Below are 22,546 nucleotides of genomic sequence, written 5' to 3' on the forward strand. Positions count from 1 at the left end.
GCCAAAAACCTCTGCTTCAGAGAGTGGCAGTGTGGGTAGTACGCTGAAGAAGAAGACAAAGAGGAAAAAAACAAACGAAGAAGAAGCCAACGAAGAAGAAGAAGATTAGGAAAAAAGAAGCAGACGAAGAGAAGCTGAAGACGAAGAGGCATTAGCTGCAGTAGCAACGAAAGAGGCCATTGCTCTTAACAATGTGATTATTGAGTTTAAAATAAAACACGTTTTGGCATAACATAGAAAGGCCCAAGTGTCACTTTTGGCCAAAATCTGACTCACTAGCTTTGCTTCTATGAAATGACTGACTCAAGGAAAAAATGAGGTTAGCCATGTTCCGTTTACGGTAGTGAGCTTTTATTCCACACGGTTTTCAGCAGACAGCGATTTGTATTTGAACCTCCAAAATGAAGTTCACGGAGCATCTATCAGCTCACATCACACCGGAATGGAGGAAACAATATATTCAATATGAGGTGAGTGTTTGCGTTCCCTCTTGTCTGTGTTGTTTACAAATAATGCAAACGTATTATTGCAAGTTCCGTATCGTTTCATCGCTGAACACAACTAGTGTCTCTGGTGCAAATCGAGAGGTTGTTTTCGTTTGAGATTTCTATGCATTTTTATTGTTAGTCTAGCAGATTCTGCCTTCATTGTCATCCGTCCAACCACTACGTCAATAAATGCTGACTAAGCATCTAACATTTTTGTGATGATGGCGATTTCTCATGTGATCCAATTAATTTCCACCATCCACTGTAGTAATTTATCTTATTCCTTTTGATAGGCAAGGGCAAATGTTGATTCTTGCTGATGCAGGAGCATTTTGACCAGCACTGTTCTGCTGCTGTCATCGCGCTTGGATCAGTGTATTTCATTGATCTGAAGTTTGTTGTTTTTTTTAAATATTTTTACAGATTTTAACTCTATGCGTTTTTTGTACTCCATGGTGTTTCTTTGGAAACACAAACGCCAGAGTATTTCATTTTTTACCCCTTGTTCACACTTGTGGCACACTGCAGTGAAATCCTTCCTGAGAAAAACTGTAGAAATTAAACTCAGAATGCCAATGGGTTTAGAAACACACAATACATAGATATTTTGTTCTGTACAATTGTTTAAGAATCTGTGGAAAAAAATCCATAAATGTCATGTCAATGTGTTTGACTTCTAATGGATTTACCCTTTAGATCACGAGATGGAAAATTTGACATGATCATGTGGTTTCAGTTGACCAATGCAAAAAAAAAAAGGTCTGTTTAATTTGTTTTCTGCAATTACATAGAGATCGAATCTTACCAATCATAAGATATATTGTCAAATGACGCAACAACAGCCTCTTGATTTGTTGCCAAATATTTTTAGGGAGCTTTGTGTGCTTTTTTGCACGTTTTGTGAATGAATCAATTACTCTTTGCTGATTACGAAGAGTCTTATGTAACAAACAGTCCATGTGGCTTTTTTCTAAGGGCATATCAACGCAAAAAAATCAGGATATGCGACATTTTTCTTTGAAAAGTTGTAAATCCACAAATTGTTGAATCAATTTCACCAAATATATTGTATTCTGTTGAGCTTCTATACACTTCTCACCATTAATGCAAGCGGTTCAGTGTATCATTTCGTGAACAAGGTTAAAAACATTTTTGTTTTCATCTCTCTTTCAACTTCATGCATGATGATGTCCAACACGCACTGAATTAAAAAAAACCTCATTGTGACCTAAAGGAACCCTTTATCACATTAAATGTTGGTTTTTTTCTCAATCTCCAGGCTTTTAAAGAGATGTTATATGCTGCTCAGGACCAGGCCCCATCAATTGAAGGTATTTTCACTCGCCATTGATATTTTGGATTAGAAATTCAGATTTACTTCCGTAACATAAATGTAAATTATGTTGAAACTTTACTAATAACATTTTGGTTAGTAAGGCCAATTTCTTGTAAGTGGATAATTAGAATAGAATAGAATAGAATAGAATATACCTTTATTGTCATTGTTACAAATGGGCTAACATATTGTGACAACGAAATTGGGCATGACACTCCAGTTTTACACATAGTGAGGGTATGAGCAAGAAGATAAAGGAACAGAGAAGATAATGTTATAAAACAAGGGGAATAAGGCTATAGTTATAATTTACATGGTATTTACACAACAATGTCAGCATGTGGGATGTTACATACAGGGTTGTCGTGATAACGTTGTATCGTAACGGTTGTGCAATATTGCATTTGGTGCAAAGTCATTGTCATCAATTAAATGTTCTGAATGGCAGTCATTTTATTTTATCTTTTTTCTGGTACAAAAAAATATATTGGTACATTTTCTCGCAAACTTGATCACAGAATATATTTTTTTATTTTATAATATGTTGGATGGTCTTATTGATAGTAATATTAAACATTTTATGGCTTGAAAATAGATTTACTAAGGCATGCATCATTCTTATCTTGTAACAAAATTCTCAATGTCTCTCGTTGTAGTGACAGATGATGACACTGTTAAACGATATTATGCAAAGTTCGAAGAGAAGTTCTTCCAGACATGTGAAAAAGAGCTGGCCAAGATTAACACATTTTACTCAGGTAATTTACATCACAAAATTAACATTCGGAAAGAAGTGATGCATTCAATAGAATTATATTCCTCTGTTTATCTTCCTTTGTATCCCAGAAAAGCTGGCTGAGGCTCAGCGTAGATTTGCCACGCTACAAAATGAATTGCAGTCGTCTTTGGATGCCCAGAGAGAGATTACCACCAATGGTCGGGGTTTGCGAAGGAGGAAAACTGTATTTACTCTGTCACAGCAAGAGCGATGCAAACACAGGAACATAAAGGACCTTCAGCTGGCTTTTTCCGAGTTCTACCTCAGCTTGATCCTGTTGCAGAACTACCAGGTTTAGAAACACAAACTGTACACCCAAAAGTTGTTTTCCCATACATACGGTAGTCTTCCTCATTTTGTCATTTCATGATTTTGTCATGAACTATAGATATTTTTTGTTGTGACAGACAAAAACACTATTTTGCTGCCATTATAAATGAACCCTAAATATATATTTCTTTTCTCAACCTTGTAAAACGGAAGTTGATTAAAATGTTGTGGAAAAAATTCTAAACTTGAAATGGTTCGGATCAAGAAATGTGGAAGAGCTGTCAGAATACAAGCACGTGTGTGTGAATTCTGCATTTTCCGTGTGGACTTGTGTACGTGGCAGCAGAGGCATCTGCAAACATAAATGTGCACTGACCCCCCCCCTGCTTTGACAACTGCACTAAGCAATCAATTAGCTGTTATTTATCAGAGTCTTAACGCTGTTAGGTAATTCTAATCTGTGCATGCAAACAAACCTGTTTGAGCTACTCTAAGATTGAAGCTTTGATGTAGTCTTTCAAGCCTCCATGCCCGGACTATATATCAACAGCATGAAAATGATACCACAATCTCATATTTAACTCTTGACTTGCTCAGAGAAACATTTTCCAAAATGGGAAGACAACATAGGTCTCTCAGATCACAATTCGTGCATTATGGAGACCCAACTTTAGGAATACAATCAATTAAATATTGTCTTCATTGTTCAACAATATGATCCAATAATTGTTTTTTTTTCATTACCCTATGCATGTCTGCAGAACCTAAATTTTACTGGCTTCAGAAAGATCTTGAAGAAACATGATAAGATTTTGGATACGTCACGGGGTGCTCTTTGGAGAGTTGCCCATGTCGAAGTGGCGCCGTTCTACACCTGCAAGAAAATCACACAACTTATTTCTGAAACTGAGGTAAACACATTTCTTATAATTACAAGGACCATCACAAAACAATAATTTGAAAGGATCTGCATGGCTGACTACCGGCAGGTTCACATACAATTGGTAATTGAAGTTAAGGATAAAAGTTCGGTACTGTTGGTGCGTTTCAATGTGTGCATCCTGAGACACTCCAGGAAATGTCAACATTGCCGCTAATTCAGCCTGTAGCTCTAACAATGGAATCGCTTTTGCTGTCTTTCAGGCTTTGGTTACAACAGAGTTGGAAGGGGGTGACAGGCAGAAGGCCATGAAGAGACTGAGGGTACCTCCCTTGGGAGCTGCACAGGTAAGAAGGCCATATAGATTGTATACGAAATACACTGAATAAACACGACTCAGTCCTATCAATATTTCTGATTTTTACATATAAAAACAGTAAAATGCAAATCGTCAGCTTTGGCTGTTTATTAATGTATTAATGCTATGCACCAAATGATTTTGAATCCTCCTTGATTTTATTAGCACTTTCACTTTTTTAAGACTGACCCAGTAGCTACTGAGATAGAGTATAATGCTTCGAACTAGGAATGTGACCATTCCCCCTTTTTCCCCCAAAATAATTTGTTGTGCTAAAGCTCACAAACTATAGATGCCACTGATATTTGAAAATTTTTGTTGTAATGTCTCTCTGCTTTTGTGTTGGACCTATTAAGTGATTCGGTATGGCATTTCCCCACAATAATTTTATCTTTTTTCGTATTTTTACAGCCGGCGCCTGCTTGGACAACCTTTAGAGTCGGACTGTACTGTGGAGTTTTCCTTGTCTTAATGGTCACTGTCATAATTACAGGTAAGACAACTGAAGCTACTTAATTTTGTTTTGTAGTAGTCAAAAGGAGACTGGGCTGTACGTATAATTGACTTGGCTTGTTCTACACTCTTTGGTCATATATTTTGACACCAGTTTTGAAAGATGCTCGATTTCGATCGTGCACAATTCTAATGAGTTGGTAGCCTATTGAGTAGGTAATTGTGAATACCTTCGGAGTGAGCAGCTTTTCTTACCAATGTGGTTGAAAACTGGGCTGGGCTCTCTTTCATTTGTTACATTTAGCACCTTAATGTGAAACTGTTTAGACAGTAAATGGAGATAAGAAACTAAGTCATTGACAACTGTTCGAGAACTTAAAGGATTGTTGGTCAATTCTTTGAGTAGCAGGCAACATCATATGTACATGTAAATGTGGAAACTAAAATTTTTGCTCCTTAGGTTTTCAATGTTGCTCCCTCAAATTAACTCATTGATTAGAAAGTACCGTATTTTCAGGACTGTAAGTCGCTCTGTGGTATGAATTGCACCGACCAAAAGATGTCTAAATAAAGAAGGAAAACTAAAATGTAAGTCGCAATGGAGTATAAGTCACATTTTTGGGGGAAATTCTAATTGATAAAACCCCAACACCAAATAAATATATGTAATTTTAAAAGTCAATTTAAAATAAAAGATCAATATATGAACGTTACATGATAGATATGCCTGTTAATTTCAGTAACGATGTAACATTATATTCAGATAACTCTAGCATTAATTACATATTTACCAAACTAACGCTTATACTCCAAATCACTAAATACAATGAATTTTTTCAGCACTACAGGGAAAAGGTTGAAATTATCAACACAGGCCTTAAGCGCCACCCGATAGCAATGTGTCAATAATTTCACAGATGAGTCTCACCGGAGTGTAAGTCACACCCTTGGACAAACGATGACAAAAAACTGCTTATAGTCTGGAAAATACGGTAAGCATGTCATAGGCAACGAAATATGCATTTTAATGTATAATTGCAGTATAATACTCTGGACCTTTTTTCCTATCTTGGCTCCCGTTCTTAGCTGTATTGAACTCTTAACAAAGATTTAATTAAAAAAGTGTCACCAGAAATGACTCTAGCCACCTTCCACTAGGGGGATATGGCTGTGGTATATATATACTGGACTGTCTCAGAAAATTAGAATATTGTGATAAAGTTCTTTATTTTCTGTAATGCAATTAAAAAAACAAAAATGTCATACATTCTGGATTCATTACACATCAACTGAACTATTTCAAGCCTTTTATTATTTGAATATTGCTGATTTTGGCTTACAGCTGAAAAAAACTCAAAAATCCTATCTCAAAATATTAGAATACTTCCTCAGACCAAGTAAAAAAAATAATTTTATAACAGCAAAACTAAATCAAACATTTGAAAATGTCCATTGATGCACTCAGTACTTGGTTGGGAATCCTTTTGCACGGATTACTGCATCAATCCGGCGTGGCATGGAGGCAATCAGCCTGTGGCATTGCTGAGGTGTTATTGATGCCCAGGATGCTTCGATAGCGGCCTTCAGCTCATTCTCGATGGGGCTCAGGTCAGGGGAATTAGCACGCCAATCAAGGACAGTGATGCCATGGTCAGTGCACCAGTTACTGGTGGTTTTGGCACTGTGGGCATGTGCCAGATCATGCTGGAAAATGAAATCCTCATCTCCATAGAGCTTTTCAGCAGATGGAAGCATGTAGTGCTCTAAAATCTCTTGGTACACAGTTGCATTTACTCTGGACTTGATGAAACACAGTGGACCAACACCAGCAGCTGACATGGCTCCCCAAACCATTGCTGACTGTGGGAACTTCACACTGGATTTCAAGCAACTTGGATTTTGCTCTTCTCCAGCCTTTCTCCAGACTCTGGCGCCTTGACTTCCAAATGAAATGCAAAACTTGCTTTCGTCTGAAAAGAGGACTTTGGACAACTCTGCAACTGTCCAGTGCTTCTTCTCCATAGCCCAAGTCAGACGCTTCTTCCGTTGTCTTGAGTTCAGAAGTGGCTTGACCATGGGAATACGGCTATTGTAGCCCATTTCCCGGACACGTCTGTGAACTGTGGCTTTTGATACCTGGACTCCAGCTTCAGCCCACTGTCTTTGAAGCTCCCTCAAATTCTGGAAGCGGCTCTTCTTCACAATTTTGTTAAGGCTGCGGTCATCTCTCTTGGTTGTGCAGCGTTTCCGGCCACATTTTTCCCTTCCAACAGACTTTTTGTGGAAATGCTTTGAAACTGCACTCTGTGAACAGCCTGCTCTTTGAGAAATTTCTTTTTGTGTCTTACCCTCCTGATGGAGGGTATCAATGATGGTCCTCTGGACAGCAGTCAGATCAGCAGTGATTTAGTTTACTGAACCAAGCTGAGTGTTTTTAAGGCTCAGGAAACCCTCGCAAGGTGTTTCGAGTTAATTAGATGATTCAGGTGATTAGTTGAATAGCCTACTTGTATACTTTTTCATGATATTCTAATATTTTGAGATAGGATTTTTGAGTTTTCTTAAGCTGTAAGCCAAATTCAGCAATATTAAAATAATAAAAGGCTTGAAATAGTTCAGTTGATGTGTAATGAATCCAGAATGTATGACATTTTTGTTTTTTTAAATGCATTACAGAAAATAAAGAACTTTATCACAATATTCTAATTTTCTGAGACAGTCCAGTGTATATATATATATATATATATATATATATATATATATATATATACCTTTAGTTAGACAATCAACTAAAATTTTATTTGATTTTCTTTTACATCAGGGAAGAGACTGGATTAGGTTCCTGTGTAATCGTCAAAACAGGAAAATGACTGTACAACTGTTCAGTAATTTTATAGTGTTTTTAAAGTCAAGGGTTTAATCCCATCACATACTCTTTCATAAAACCAACTTTCTTATTGATCTTTCTACTCCTTCTGCTTGTTTGTTGAGGCCATGGTATTGATTCTTCTCTAGTCTAGTCTAGTCCGGTCAAGTCATGTTCATTTGTATAGCCCTTAATCACAAAGAATCTCAAAGGGCTGCACAGACCACAGATTATTGCAAACCACAGACTATTATGACACCATCCCCTGATCTAAAACCTACACGAGGGCAAGGAAAACTTCAAAAACCTCAGCATGAGGAAAATGAAGAAACCTTGGGAAAGGGACTGCACGTGAGGTAATCCCCCTGCTAGGATGACCAGGCTGCAATGGATTTTGCAATAACAAATAATATACAGATATTGTCAACATAAAATATAGGTTATTCGTATGCTATAGAATACAAGTGTGTTTTAAGCTTGGATTTAAACATTTCCACTGAGGTTGCAGATCGAATTTCAGGGGGAAGAGCATCCAACAGCACCGGGGACCGAATGGAGAACGCTCTCAAACCTGCGGATCTCTTCTTGGCTCTTGGGATCACGAGTAGACCAACATTTTCAGAGCGAAGGCTACATAACGGAAAATAGGGGGAAATTAAATCTGAAAGATATGAGGGAGCAAGTCCATGCATGTGTTTATATACTACCAACAGAACTTTAAAATCACATCTTAAGCTAACAGGGAGCCAATGCCGGTTAGCTAAAATCGGGGTAATGTGATCAAACTGTCTTGACTTAATTAAAAGCCTCACTGCAGCATTTTATACCTGCTGAAGGCTCTTGATATTGGACTTCAGGAGACCGGAGAGTAGTGCATTACAGTAATCGAGACTGGAGACAAACGCATGAATTATAATCTCCGCATCCGACTGAGACAGCATAGGGCAAATTTTAGCAATGTTGCAAAGATGGAAAAAAGCTGTTCTAGTAATATTCATAACGTGTGTTTGAAAGGACTGATTGGGGTCAAAAATGACACAAAACATTTTGACTGATTTTTGACATGTCATGATCTCAAATCATCCTCAGTGATTAGAAACATGCTACCTGCTTATCACTTGACACTGCATTTAATGTGACATAACATATGCAGCAATCGTTCATTCCTCTTTTCCTTTTCTTTTAATTTTAAACTAAAGTGCTTCACTTGCAAAAAGAATAAGCATTCTACTAGATGGGTTCATCGCTTCACTCGTGTTTATTCTCCCTGTTTTGCCATAACCATCTCTCCTGCGCCTCTATGCTTTTCATGGTCCCGTAGGAATTTACGTGCCATAACGCAACATGATCACATATTGTTGATTCATTCCCTTCCGCAATTTCTTCCAGCTGGTCGGTAATGTGGAGTGGGCATGACTAGGGAGAAGCTAGGGGCACTCCAGAATTAATTTGGTGAAATGGGGGATTGTGTGTCTCACTCTTTTCTTACTCCAAACTTTGCAAAGGGTTGGGACCTTCTTGCCGTCATTGTGAACACACTTTTAGAATAAAGAAAATTGATTTGTGGAGAGTTATGGGATTTAGTCGAAGTTGGATTATTTTGTCTGTACCTTTAAAATGTATCCACCTTTTTTCAGGAGCTGTCATGTTTCCCATCGCTGACGTTTGGCCAATGATAAGAATCTACAGAGGAGGCTTTCTCTTAATAGAATTCCTCTTCCTTTTAGGTAATTCACATTTTAACAATAATGGGTTACTACGCTCGAGTGGATTTTGAAACATGTTACATTCTAATCCCTTTAGAACAAAAGGTTTAAGCCACAGTAATGGTTCACTACCATGACCAATATTTTTTAACTGGTATTATTAGGCAAAGGGGGATATTGCATGGATTGCTATACATTAATACTAGATGTTGGGTAGCAAGCTACTGTTCCTCAAATAGTATCTGCTGACATTCTAACTGTTTTTTCTTAATTTTGTTGTAGGTATAAACACCTATGGGTGGAGGCAAGCAGGAGTCAACCATGTCCTTATATTTGAACTCAATCCCAGAAATAATCTTTCCCATCAACACCTGTTTGAGGTTTGAACAAGCAAATGTGTATTTACGTTGTGTATGTATCTGCATGTGTGTACAGGTTGACTATGTACACAGTGTGTTCAGAGGGTATTCAGACCTCTTGAAATTTTTCACTTTGTGTCATTGCAGCTCTTTGCCAAAATGATTTCTCATTAAAAGTGGGTTGTGTTGTTTGAGCTATCCTTAATAGAGTTGAATGATATTTTCTCTATCATGTGCCCAACTTCGTTCAAAGAGCTCTTATGCTTTTTTTCTCACAATACTCTTTCTGGTTTTATCTTACTTTTAGCGAAGCTGTTCGGTGCGGAACACATTAGGTAGGAGGAATGGGGGAAGGTTTAGGCTAGGCAGTGCTTACCCCCTCTTTTTGGGGGGGGATAGTAAACGTTTAGGGACAGGTATTTTTTAGGTCCTTCCAAAAATGTCCGATTGGTTTTAGGTCAGGGTTCTGGATGGACCAATTAAGAAGAGTCGCACAGCTATTCTGAAGCCACTCTATTTAAAATGTGTGCTTAGGTTCATTGTTCTGTTGAAAGGTGAACCTGTGGCCCAGTCTGAGCACTCTGGAGGAGGTTTTTCTACAGGATATCTCTGAACATGGCCGCATTATTTTTTTCCTTCAATTGCAACCTGCAGCCAAAAGCCCCGCAAACACAACTTGATGCTCCCGCCACAGTGCTTTACTGTAGGGATTTTATTGGACAGGTGTTGAGCAGGGCCTGGGTTTCTCCACTCATACTTTCTCCTATATTCCTTCATCTATGGAGCTTAGTCACTGTGATCTTTGGGTCTATTCTCACCAAAGCTCTTCCCTCACAATTGTGTAGTTTGGCTGGTGTTGGCAGCATTGTTGTTGTCCTAGACTTCTTCATTTTAATGGCTATGGAGGTTACTGCTCTATTAGGAACCCTGAGTGCAACAGATTTTTTTTTGTAACCTTGGCCAGATCTATGCCTTGCCACAATTCTGTCTCTGAGCTCTTTGAGCAGTTCATTTGACCTCATGATTATCATTTGCTTTGACATGCACTGTTGGCTGTAGGGTGGTGTACAGCTGGACTGCAATAAAGAAGCAGAACTTTAAAGAGAAGGATCAGAAGAATTAATGAAGCACAATATTTCCGTTTACTTGTTAGATACAGACTGGGAAAAATATCTACATTGTCAATATTAGGAGCTGAGAGTACATTAATGAAAAATGAAATCGTGTTTTTTTTTTTAATTTGGCAAATGGTAAAAATGCGGAGAATGGAAAAATTTCAAGGAGTCTGAATACGTTCCATACCACAGAAATTGACTTTTATCAATGCTTGTAAATATGCCAACATCTGAAAAGATGTAATGGAAATCAAACCACAATATTTTATTTGTTTTTGTTAGATTGCAGGCCTTTTGGGAGTGTTGTGGTGCGTCAGCCTGCTGTCATGCCTTTTTAGTGACAGCATTCCAGTTCCGATGCAAGCCAATCCCTTGGCTCTTTATGGCTTTTTCATCATTTTCCTCATCAACCCGTTCAAGACCTGCTACTACAAATCACGCTTCTGGCTTCTCAAACTTCTGGTAACGTCACTCCTTGTTTCAATTCATGAATGTTGTAGTTGTGTAGGGGGAAAATGCTTACAATACAAAGCGCTACAATCCATATTTTCTTCCACAGTTTCGTGTAATGACCGCACCATTCCATCGTGTGGGCTTTGCAGACTTCTGGTTGGCTGATCAGTTAAACTCATTGGGAGTTGTTTTATTAGATATAGAGTACATGATCTGTTTTTACAGTTTTGAACTTGATTGGAAAAAACACGATGGACTCATCAACAGTGAAGGTGCGACTGTTCTCTCAAACACAAAATAAATAATTGAAAATGTAGTACATTCTTGTAACGGGATCTAAATGTATTCATGTTCAGGTAACGATGTGTGTAATTCCTACTCCTATGGAGTCCGCGCAGTGGTTCACTGTCTCCCTGCTTGGTTCAGATTCATCCAGTGTCTCCGGCGTTACCGGGACACGAAAAGGGCTTTCCCTCACCTGGTTAATGCTGGGAAATACTCCACTTCCTTCTTTGTTGTAACTTTTGCTGCTCTCTACAGTACACATAAAGGTACATTTTGGACAGTTTTGCTCAAATAGGTGACGGAAGTAATGGTTGCACTAGCAGTTATTTAAATGCTTTTTAAATTTTGTTTCCCGATTTTTCTTAACCTAGAGCAGGGGTCACCAACCAGTTATGTTATGATTTTGTTATTACTATTATGTTATTACCAGGGTGTAGTTATTAGGAGTTGGGTTATAATAGACCACCGCCGCTACCTTAAATTCCGGACTACAAGCTGTGAGCTTCTCCGTTTTCTCTTCATTTTAGGCACTGCAGCTTTTAATACGGTGCTGCTTATTATTTTTCTTTCGTTGCTCCACCAAGGAAAACTGAGCGCTTCTCTTTCCCTTATTACACGTGTTCTGAATACAAAACACTGCGGTGATATCTGAAAGCATTAATGACGCCCTTCAAGAGATATTTGTTTATTTTTTGGCCAACATTGTTTATATAATTCATAATTTGAGCAAATCAGGAGGTTTAACAGTACCTTAGTAGATATTTACAGCATACTCTTGCAATTTCATCTTTTTCACGCACAAATCAAGTCCTCAATTTTTACATCCGAATTGAACAGCAGATGAAGTTATCTAGCAAAAATGCTACACTTCTTCTGTATTATCGGGCTCAATGTTAGGTCGCTGGAGTTTTCTTTAATCCTTGAGGAACGATAACTAGTGAATGTAATTTGCTCGGGTACCGCGGCAACTACTAATGACAACATTAAAAGATGTCTTCCACATCTGTGTTGCAATCAGGCGCTATTCTCATGGGGGTTGCACTGGCACTGGCGCTGTCGTCTAGAAACATTGGGCTTACATTTTACGCAATTCAGCTCTGATTTGCATTTTCTTTCGAAGCGGTAGTAAATGTGTGCTTGTCTTTGTAATCACCATCTTGAATGGTCACATGATCCAAAAACGTATCACGAAAACAACTTGGAGCAGAACTGAAAAACAATGCAGCGGAAAAGGGCTTCAAGTGTGCAGGGGGTGCCCAAGGTGTCAACACCAATTTTCTCATGCGGTTGGCACCAGGCATAACATGAGAGAAATGGCCGTGAAATAGTTCCATTTTATGACTGTTTAAGCGTGCAGCTTTAAATCCAGTGCGGCTTGTACAAAGGCAAAATTGAGTTTCATTCTTAAATATGAGCAGGCAGCTTTTAATCAGGTGCACTCTGTAATCCGGAATTACGGTATACAGCAGAAGTTATTGGCACATTTCTAAGAATTTTGGATAAATCTATTATGTAATTAAAAACAGATTCTGTCAATGTTTCCTCATTTCACTTAAGTGTCACACTTCATTAGAAAGTCCAATAACCCATCCTTGTTGAGCTATTTTCAGAATTGGTCCGCTTGATACTCAGGTGATCTTTGGGAGCTACTTGGTGTCCGGGGGCAGCACATTGGTGACCCTTGATCTAGACTACATTCAGTCAACCATTTTTTTTTTTTTTATGACTTCTCTTTTTTTGTTCTACTCAATTTAAAATATTGAAATGTTAATATCTACTTACTATTTTTCATTTTATAAATGTCTTATAACTTATCTTTATTTAACCCAGATTTGTCTGCCGGCTTTCTGCCAATCTAACCGACTACTTTTTTTCCGTTGCTTCCGCAGCTCAATCATACGATGACGCCAAAATCTTCCTCTACTTGCACATCGCGTGCTTAGTGGTCAGCTCTTGTTACACACTAGTCTGGGATCTAAAGATGGATTGGGGCCTGTTTGACCGCAATGCTGGAGAAAACACCTTTTTGAGAGAGGAGATAGTCTACCCACACAAGGTGTGTTCATTTCTTTTTTGTACTTTGAGTACTGGGCTGAACTTTGTTCATGCACTTTGACGATGCTCATGTTTTGTCGTTCTTTGTTTCTATTCTAGGCCTATTACTACAGTGCAATAGTGGAGGATGTACTGTTGAGATTTGCATGGATATTAACTGTTTCTCTCAGCACATTCGTCAGCCTTCATGGCATCTCCGACATACTGGCCACTGTATTGGCCCCAATGGAGGTCTTTAGGTACGATGCTGTCCTTCCATGTTGTGGTAATAATATTACATTCGACTTCAAAGCACCTTCCAGGACAACCAAGGTTGCTGTACACAGAATACCAAAGATAAACAAAGATAAAACAAGCAAGTGATAAATACTAAATAAAAAAAAAAGTAGTGTTCAAAAGGGGGCAGTATGTGAAGCAAATGATTATGAATAGGCAAGTCTGGAGAGATGGGTCTTGAGTCTGGATTTGAAGGTGGACAAGGTGGCAGGATTCCAGAGGTCAGGCAGTAATGAGTTCCAGAGCTGGGAGGCAGAGCAGCTTATAGTGATTTTTTTTCATGCCTGTGTTTTAATTTTTCTCTCCCAAATGGATTAGGAATTGGTTTCTCTTCACCTGATTCGGCTTCTGATGTGACATCACTTTCTTGCTTTATGGTCACAAAAGGATGAAGTTACTTTTGCTCTGATTAGTGGTTAATATGTGAATGACCACTTCCCAGGTCAGCCACCTTAGAAACATGTGCTAAATGTCCCACAACCTAAATCCTTTTACAATAATTTAAGTAAATTTATAGATGTGGTAGCTTGTTCAGATGACCAATCTTTAGCAATCTTTGCTGTCCTTTTTTCTCCATTTTGTCTAGACAAGGCCTGTCATGATAACCGATTTTAAATACTGGTCTTGGATTATATTGATACTATGAATTTATTTTTTATAAGAACTATTTTCCAAGTACAGAGAAGAACAGAGTCGTGCGGTGAGGTTCATGTCTGGTAAGGCACAGTCGGATTACGAAAAATTAACCTACATCTTTTTCATCATTTGGTGGAAAAAGGAAGGAATATAAAAACAGTAGCATAGAAAAAAGTGCTATATTGTCTCATCTTATAAATGAAGTCTATGCACTGCTTTCTTTGATTAAAAGCATTAATAGATGGATAATCCTCAGATATGAAAACAATCCATGCTATGAGAAAAATATAATGGATGGCTTGATCTGCTGTTAACTTGCTGATACCATGACTAATTCTATTGTTTGGGGCTGAGGTGTGCGCCTTGTCAGAATCCTTAGTCTCACTATCGCCCCCCTTTGAGGCAAGATAATTGCTTGCCTAACTCTACTTCTACAGACACTCTGTACAGCAATAAGTTACATACTAATTGTATTAATGATATTCAGAAAATCAGAAAATCCAGCACTTTTCTAACAGTGAATCCAAAAATTGTTAAATGAGAAAGAATTTCAACACTGAATAAATATAACCATTTATTATAGTTTTGATTTTATATTTCAGTGATCACAGGTAAGGCACTACCACACTGACTGCACATCACTGGTATAATACGACCTGTTTTTATTCTCGTCTTAATTGTGAGCGATACTCAAGACCAAATATTCTATCAGCGCATTTTACGTTCCTCATCCTTGGATGATTATCCTTTGGATATTTGACCTTTTGTGTTCATTATAATTGAGAAAATATTGTTTCAATTTGTGGTTAGATGCCTGAGAAGCATGTACCAGTCAAATTTCTAAACCGGATGATTTCTGCTCCTTTCCTCAAGCTTGAACATAAGAGGCCTTTACTTTAGCTATTAAGTCAACATCCCTTATTGAAAATGAAATGTTTTTTTCCATTCAGCACTTTTTTCTTTGCAGGCGTTTTGTGTGGAACTTCTTCCGACTGGAAAACGAGCATCTGAATAACTGCGGTGAGTTCAGAGCTGTCCGAGACATCAGCGTGGCTCCACTCAATGCCGATGACCAGACCCTGCTGGAGCAGATGATGGACCAAGAGGATGGAGTCAGGAACCGACAAGGAAAAAAGAGCTGGAAACGGAGCTATAGCATGAGTCTACGTCGGCCAAGGCTTGCCTCACAGTAAGTCTCTCTCAACACCCCTAACACCCACAGCTAATGCTAGCAAGCTGCTTGATTTTGTGACAAGCTGAAAATCTTATGGTCCTATTATTTAACTCATCACAATCAATGACCAGTAGATTATGAATTTACGGTCGACCCCAGGATGAAACATTGATCCTTTCTCATGAGGGTGGCGCAAAGTGAAATTCGTGTGTGGCGGGGAATAGAAACCTATGGTTATTAACTTCAAACATCTGGTAGTCCAGAGAAGAAAATTAAAATAACAAAATAGTATATTGGAAGTAGTACTAAGTTTGAATTTTCATGTACATGAATAATTGGCAAATAAATATACAAACGCTCTCCTACATACGACCATTCGACTTACAAAAAACGGTAGATAAGAAAAAAAATTCGGGATGTCGAAAATTATCCAGACAGCGCTGTAAGTTAGATTTGGTATTATGTGCACCTTTTTCCGAGTACAGGATAGTACTGTAGTGCTTCTTTCCGCCGTGTGGCGCTGTAGGAGGTCACCCAGCATCCACCCCGAAGAAGAAATCCGGCTTCTACTTCCTAGTACTGTGTATACATTCTATACTGTTTATCCAGCGCTAAGAACTTTGAAATTTTTATAGTTGAATATCTCGTGCATCCGTTCAATATGGTTGGTGTAAAGAAAAGGCGAGCCGTTTCTTTTGAAATGAAAGTGTAATAAGAAAGCTTGATGTGGTTGAGAAAATGGTTGGATCGCTTTTTTTTTAACACTTTTTGCCATGGAGGAGGAAGTCGCCTAACTTTTGAAGCGCATCTTCCTAAATAAGTTACACTTAACTTTATTTATCTTTATAGAGCATATTATTTTATGAAATGTTAATTTTTTTTTGTGCAAAACAATACAGGTTACTTATACAAGCCTTAAACATACAAAACATACAAAATAAAGCACTGAAGCAACTGCCGAACAAATTCAATTTACAAACGATCGTCCAGAACCGATCTCGTTGCATTCCAAAAAGGTCCCGTGTTAGACAAAACCCAGGGAGTAGAACCCATAATTTATTCATTAAATAATCTATTATACATTGAAACCAAAGACCAAACCAAACTTACATGTTCAAGCATTTGTTTAACAAATACTAGTACTGCACTTGATAAAAATGTTTTTGTTTAAATACATTTCTGTACTGTCAAATTATAAGTTTGAAAATAAACAGTTTAGAAAATGAATGGATGGATCTTGTTGCTACGTAGCACTACAGTGAATCCACTTTTTTCTTACTTCTGATTACTTGTCGCCATAATGTGGAGGTTACTGATTAACAATTATGAATTTACAAATAAATATTCAGATTAGGGGGGACAAACGGTGATGGCGGATTAAAAATTTAACTGATTTTAAAACTTCAACTTGCCAGGAATTTAACCTAAGTAGATTTCCTTGCCATAATTGCCTCCTTACTTAACTTTTAATAATGGTCCCGATAGTCGATTGGTTAGCCACTTAGTGAGGGTAGCATTTCGCGTGCCTTCTTTGTATTCAGGGATCAGAATTTTCCGCGGATCCGCGGATTTCCGCTGTTTTTGAACCCCAAAGGTCATTCCCGTAAATCGTCTAAATTCGATGAGAAAATATTTTGGGGGGGTGAGGTATGATACGTGACTGTTTCATCACCCCAAGTTAGCAGTTAGAGATCGCGAGAAAAATCGGCAAAAAGAAGCGCAGCGCATTAGATCTATAACACACAACGTGGTTTAGCTAACAAATAGATCGACTCCTACCATTGGTCGATAGGTTCGCTGATAACCAATCAGCGGAGCTTTTGTTCAGAGCATTGGCTTTCTCAAACATGGCGCTCCTTCCGGTCTTTTCAAACGGTGAAATGAGTGTTGGAAAAAGTAAATATGAAAATACTAAGAAAAGAAGACGAGGCTTTTGTCTCTAAGATTGATAAAGGAATCAAGAATAAATTTAAGTGGTTATGGCTGGAGAAGACTGTCACAGTAAACGTTAAAATCGGCGCAAAGATCGAGGAAGTTACAGAAACTTTGAGCCAGTTCATCGCAAAGTGTGATGTTCCAGGGAAAGCAAAGTGTCTATACTGTGTCGATCTGATCAATTATGGTACGCGAGGTTGTGTGGCACTGATCGATCATGCTAAAATGAACAAGCACAAAGCAAAAATAGCTTGCCGGCGATCAAATTATGCACTCGGATCCGCATTTAAAATCGGCAGTGAAACTAACAGTAACACCACCGCTTCAACAATATTGGCCGTTCCAAATCCTTCCACTTCAAATACTAGCAGCAGTCAACCACTGGTTCCCCTGTGTGACAGAAAATCCCAATCTGAGGTATTTATAAATCTATTTATTTATGAAATGATTTTATCTTTTGTGTTTATACAATATTTAGAACAGGATAAACAAAATTTATGACATGTATTTTCTTTAAGCATGTTCAGTTTGTGCATTCTATTTTCAAATTAATGATGAATGGTTATTAATGTATATATTTTCATATATATTGTTGATTAGTAGCTAAATACAAGGTCCATCTTCATCATCAAAACACAACAACAATGGTGATGGTTGTAACATTGTAATCCCCCAATTGTTTTAAACATCTTAAAACTGAAAAAAATACATGGTTTCTGTTTTGTTGGATTTAATTCATTCTAGTGCAATTTTCACATAGCAAATAAGATAAATGCTGTTGGCATCACTGCAAGCCTTGGGACTCATAGTGAATTAATACAGTACAAAACTACTGTACTGTATTGCCAAATGTGCTTAGAAGCGGCACAAAAAAATTCTGAACTGAATGTGTCATAAGCAATAGCAGACCAGTATTTTATATGATGTTAGCCAACAGCAAACAGGGATCTGAGTAATTTGTCCCTTGCATGGCTGACTCCCTATTGGTGTGTGAGTGTGTTTGTGAATGGGTAAGTGTGAAGCACATTGTAAAGCGCTTTGGGAGGTCTTCATTGACTGGAAAAGCGCTATATAAATGCAGACCACTTACCACCACTTTCTTTGCATGAACACTGCAAAGTTTGAAAAAGGTTTTTGGGGCTTGTAGTCGTATTGTTGAGAAAATCCCGTAAGGAGGGGCCTAAAAATAACTTATTCCTCACCTTGAAAATGCTTTAAGGCGGGGATGCCATATCCCGGGGGTCTACTGTACTTTTAATTTTTTTTTCCTTTTTGTTGTCTCTTCCAGATCCAAGACCCGTGACACCAAAGTCCTAATAGAAGATACAGATGACGACTCCTGACATCAGGCCACGCCCCTTGCCTGGGTCCAGAATTTATTCAAAGGAGGAAATGCTTCCTCCTAACCAAGGTTCTACCCGGCAGGTTGGGCGTTGTACTCCGAGGGAGTTCAAGACTTTCGTGACTACAAATAACTCTTGATACGCGAGCCTATGCCAAGGTTCAGTGCTGTTTCAAAATTGAGGGACTGAAAGTGCAAGTGGAGACCTCCGTTACAATTTTTCCATGGAATTCACCTTCACCATATTCTCCAAGATTATTACCCCACTTCCCCCTCCTAGTGAGGTGAACAACTATCCATGTCATCAACAAACCCAAGATGTCTTAAATTATACCCAAGTCCTCATCATTCCTCTCCTTCATTCCTCCTGCTTGACACCAACCAAATCCAAGTTTTGGGAGCCTAAGCAGACTTTACGGACAGGAGCTAATCTTGCTCCACTTGGATGCCGTGCTACCATTTCGTGAGAGACAGACTTCCCCCACAGACACTCCTTCTAAGGACCACAAAATGTCCCTGAGTTAACGTTTGTCTCAGGATCATCCATGCTTTCCACACTCCATAAGAAGACTGCGTATATAAGGGAGATGTTACCTATTTTTGTTCACCTTTCCAGATTCAAGGTGGACGGACTTAAATGGGATTTGATAAATAAGCTACAAATGTGTAATTATTTGTATCTGTGGCTCTTGAGTAGAAAATGGACAAAAGTAAGCAGGTGTAGATTTTTTTTCTATGTTCGCTAGAATTCCAGGAATGGTGTCTTCCGAGCTTTTAAACACTCGGTGGTATGTGAAATCATGCATACGTACGGCTAAAATTATACGTATTTGTTGAATGTCTGTTACATGCTGATTCTGAGACTCCAGGCAGATTTCTTTTCAGGTGCGTACTCTGAATCGTTTTTTTTTTCTTTTTACAATGATTCCGTTTCGCAAATATGTCACTTTTAAGAAAATGTGTATTTCGTCAGGTAAAATCTGCATTTTGTTATTATTATGAAATCAGTTGTATTTGTATTAGAAGTTGCAATAGTACTTTACTGTTACTATTCTTATAGCACCTTGTTAAGGGACTCAATGATATAAAATGTAAGTCTAAATGTGTGCGGTTAGGCTCTATATTTCTTTAAGTCTGCGCCAAAGTGGGCTCAAATCAGTAGATATTGATATCTCGTGTTACGGGTGTAATCAAAGCAGGCCAATATGGTAACCAATGAAAATGACTCTTCTTATCCTCGATAATATCTAAGCAAGAACTAAATTCCTTGAGTGTCTGCTGGATGTCAAATTGCATAAAGTGCTTCTAAGAGAATCTGCCAGCAAATCTCTTAAGAGCAGATTATGTAACCATTGACCGGGCACAATAAAGCTCCTCTCTATGCCAGAGGGTGATTTAAAAATAGATATTTTAACCAATTTTGCTTTGTTTAATCAGTTGATTTACTCGATGATTCAGATATTGGTGCACTTTTGTCATAGTTATGAAGCTTGAGCTTCATATATATCAGTTTGCACCATAATCAAACTGGATAAATTTGTGTTATAATAAATGCACCACAACTTAGACCAACAGCGGACAAATTTTTAGTCTTCTCACCAAATTGTCATGTGCACAGGCGGAGTGTTTAAATGCTAGCATGACAAGCATGGCAGAGAGCATTTTGCCAAATTCCCAAATGCGCTTAACAAGACTCACTGGCACGAGAAGAGGGTGTCATCTGCATTCTCGACAGATTTAGAGCCTGTGGCGTTTCTTTACTAAATCGGGAAAATTTCCAAATTCTTGAGCATTGTGTTATCCTGTCCTCAAAATTTTTGAGTGGTCATCTGAAATATAAGATAGATTTTATTTGAATAATGGAGAGGAGTCAGGTTTTGTTAAAAGACTTGCAGCCCTAGTGTTAATACGGACACCTCCTGCCTTGTGTCTCAAAATGAGTTGTTGTATAAATATGTCCTATTTATTTAACTACTTCAGCTTATTTGTCTCCAAAGGCAGTTCATTTACCTAAATTCTGTGAAAACTAGAATAATCTGTTTTCTGGACTGCAAATCAATTTTTATCATTCCTTATTTACGATGGTTGTGTTTATTGAAGGCTTTTACCGGTCTTTTTATGTGGATCGTGTTCATTTTCCGGTAAAAGTGTTTATAAAATGTCATCAAATACTTTTATGATCATTTAACTTGTGATATGCCAATTTATTTTCAAATAGTATGAGAAGTAACCTTTACATCGCCAAAGCGAGACATTTGCACAAGTGACGTCTGCCTTTTTAGTTACTGATTTTAAGAAACCAACTTTTTATATGGTGGTATCCAAATTTCACGGTTTATCGAACGAATACGGGCGCCTGCAGGGTTGCGGCGAGGATGTGGCTGCAGAAAATGTTTTTACACGTTGCTTTATGTTTTATGTGGGTGTGTCATTATCTTCAAGTCTTAAAGTTGACCTCGGAGTTTGTAACGGCTTCTTAAAAAGAACAAGTAGTTATGATCCATGATGCCAACATCTCCTGTTACTCTCATGCACATTTTGACATGTTGAAATGTCCCTAAAGCAAAGCTTCTTTTCTCTCTTGTGCAATGTTTCTTGTTTTCTTTTTGTGTGCTTATTATGTCCTCAATTTGTTGTTGCTGTCATTCTGTTACATTGATGGCAATAATAGTCGTGCAAAATAAGATTATCATCTTGTTATGAAGTCTTTAGATGAACAATAAAGACAGAAAACTGTCCGTTGTTGTCATTCAGTCGGGTCAATGGTTCCCAAACTTTTGCAGGCTGGCACCCCCTTGCCTCCCCAGTGTATTCCTATTCCTAGCAAAATGGGACCGAATAAGTGATGTACTGCCCTTCTTCGGTGCAAGCTTTGTTTCCTTCTCGATTGTTGACTCTGGTACTATGTTTACGGAGTCCGCTATGACACCCAATGAGCTCACACGGTGGGTGTGGTATAGTGTGGCGCTTGCAAACTTTGAATCACGTTTATTGGCTTGTGCTATTATTAAAACTTGCCTCTGATTGGTCGGCGCTTTTAAAATTTGAATATTAACAATTGTGGTCGGCCAAAACTCATTCGCTACAAAACCTTGAAAAAATACGTAGTGGTTTGCGGTTTAAACTTCTGACTTTGACTTCAGACTGCCGCCCCCCTTACTGCGCCCCTACCGCCCCATTCTTCCTCACCGCCACCCCCGGATCTTTCCACCGCCCCCAGGGGGCGGTACCGCCCACTTTAGGAGCCGCTGAGTGAGGTAGATGTGAATATGGCAAATGGTCTATATTTATATAGCGCTTTTCAACTCAATGAATACCTACCAAAGTGCTTTACAATGTTCTTCACACTCACCCATTCACACACACACACACACTCTCTAGAGCAGGGGTCGTCGATATGGTGCCCGCGGACCTGTTTTGAAAATAGCTCACCAGTGCTGGGTCATTTTGGTTTTCTAGTTAAATGATTATTTTTTTTATTGTTTGACTGAGTCCATTTAACCCTAATTTTTAATATTTACCATGGTGATAACATAGTAACAACATGATACGTTGACATTTTTGAAATTCAGATAATTATTTTTTTTTCAAGCAATTAGGAGAATAGAATGAGAATCTATGTATTCATCTTGATTTATTTTACAGGAAATAGAAAAAACTGAATTTTAATTTATAAGTTTTATAAAGCAAATGTGTAAAAAAATGTGTGTTTTTTAGCTAGCTAGCTGGCTACTTTTTTAGTTTTATAGCTAGCTATCGTTCCTACCTTTATAGCTATTTA

At 38.2% G+C, this 22,546-nt stretch overlaps 1 protein-coding gene across 1 annotated transcript; it reads left to right on the forward strand.

Moving 5' to 3' along the window:
• The first annotated feature begins 105 nt into the window (after window positions 1-105).
• On the forward strand, window positions 106-21,503 carry LOC148376417 (solute carrier family 53 member 1-like). The gene is made up of 16 exons (XM_088346952.1): window positions 106-470; window positions 1,768-1,819; window positions 2,481-2,582; window positions 2,671-2,894; window positions 3,634-3,783; window positions 4,016-4,099; window positions 4,522-4,603; window positions 9,067-9,156; window positions 9,418-9,515; window positions 10,892-11,071; window positions 11,169-11,334; window positions 11,419-11,613; window positions 13,237-13,403; window positions 13,502-13,641; window positions 15,282-15,503; window positions 18,712-21,503. The coding sequence occupies exons 1-16, from the start codon at window positions 402-404 to the stop codon at window positions 18,764-18,766; spliced, it is 2,076 nt and encodes a 691-aa protein (XP_088203078.1). The 5' UTR covers window positions 106-401; the 3' UTR covers window positions 18,767-21,503.
• The last annotated feature ends 1,043 nt before the right edge of the window (window positions 21,504-22,546 follow it).

This window comes from Urocampus carinirostris, chromosome 1 (genome assembly GCF_059441175.1).
Source record: "Urocampus carinirostris isolate Australia breed hairy pipefish chromosome 1, RoL_Ucar_1.0, whole genome shotgun sequence".
In the NCBI taxonomy this organism is placed as follows: Eukaryota; Metazoa; Chordata; class Actinopteri; order Syngnathiformes; family Syngnathidae; genus Urocampus; species Urocampus carinirostris.

What these genes read in the sequence shown, in the direction of transcription:
- LOC148376417 (XM_088346952.1), top strand. Translation starts at nt 402, where the DNA reads ATGAAGTTCACGGAGCATCTATCAGCTCACATCACACCGGAATGGAGG. An exon ending in CCAGGCCCCATCAATTGAAG is followed by an intron (nt 1,820 to 2,480) that starts GTATTTTCACTC and finishes CTCTCGTTGTAG; the next exon opens with TGACAGATGATGACACTGTT. An exon ending in CGGCCAAGGCTTGCCTCACA is followed by an intron (nt 15,504 to 18,711) that starts GTAAGTCTCTCT and finishes TGTCTCTTCCAG; the next exon opens with ATCCAAGACCCGTGACACCA.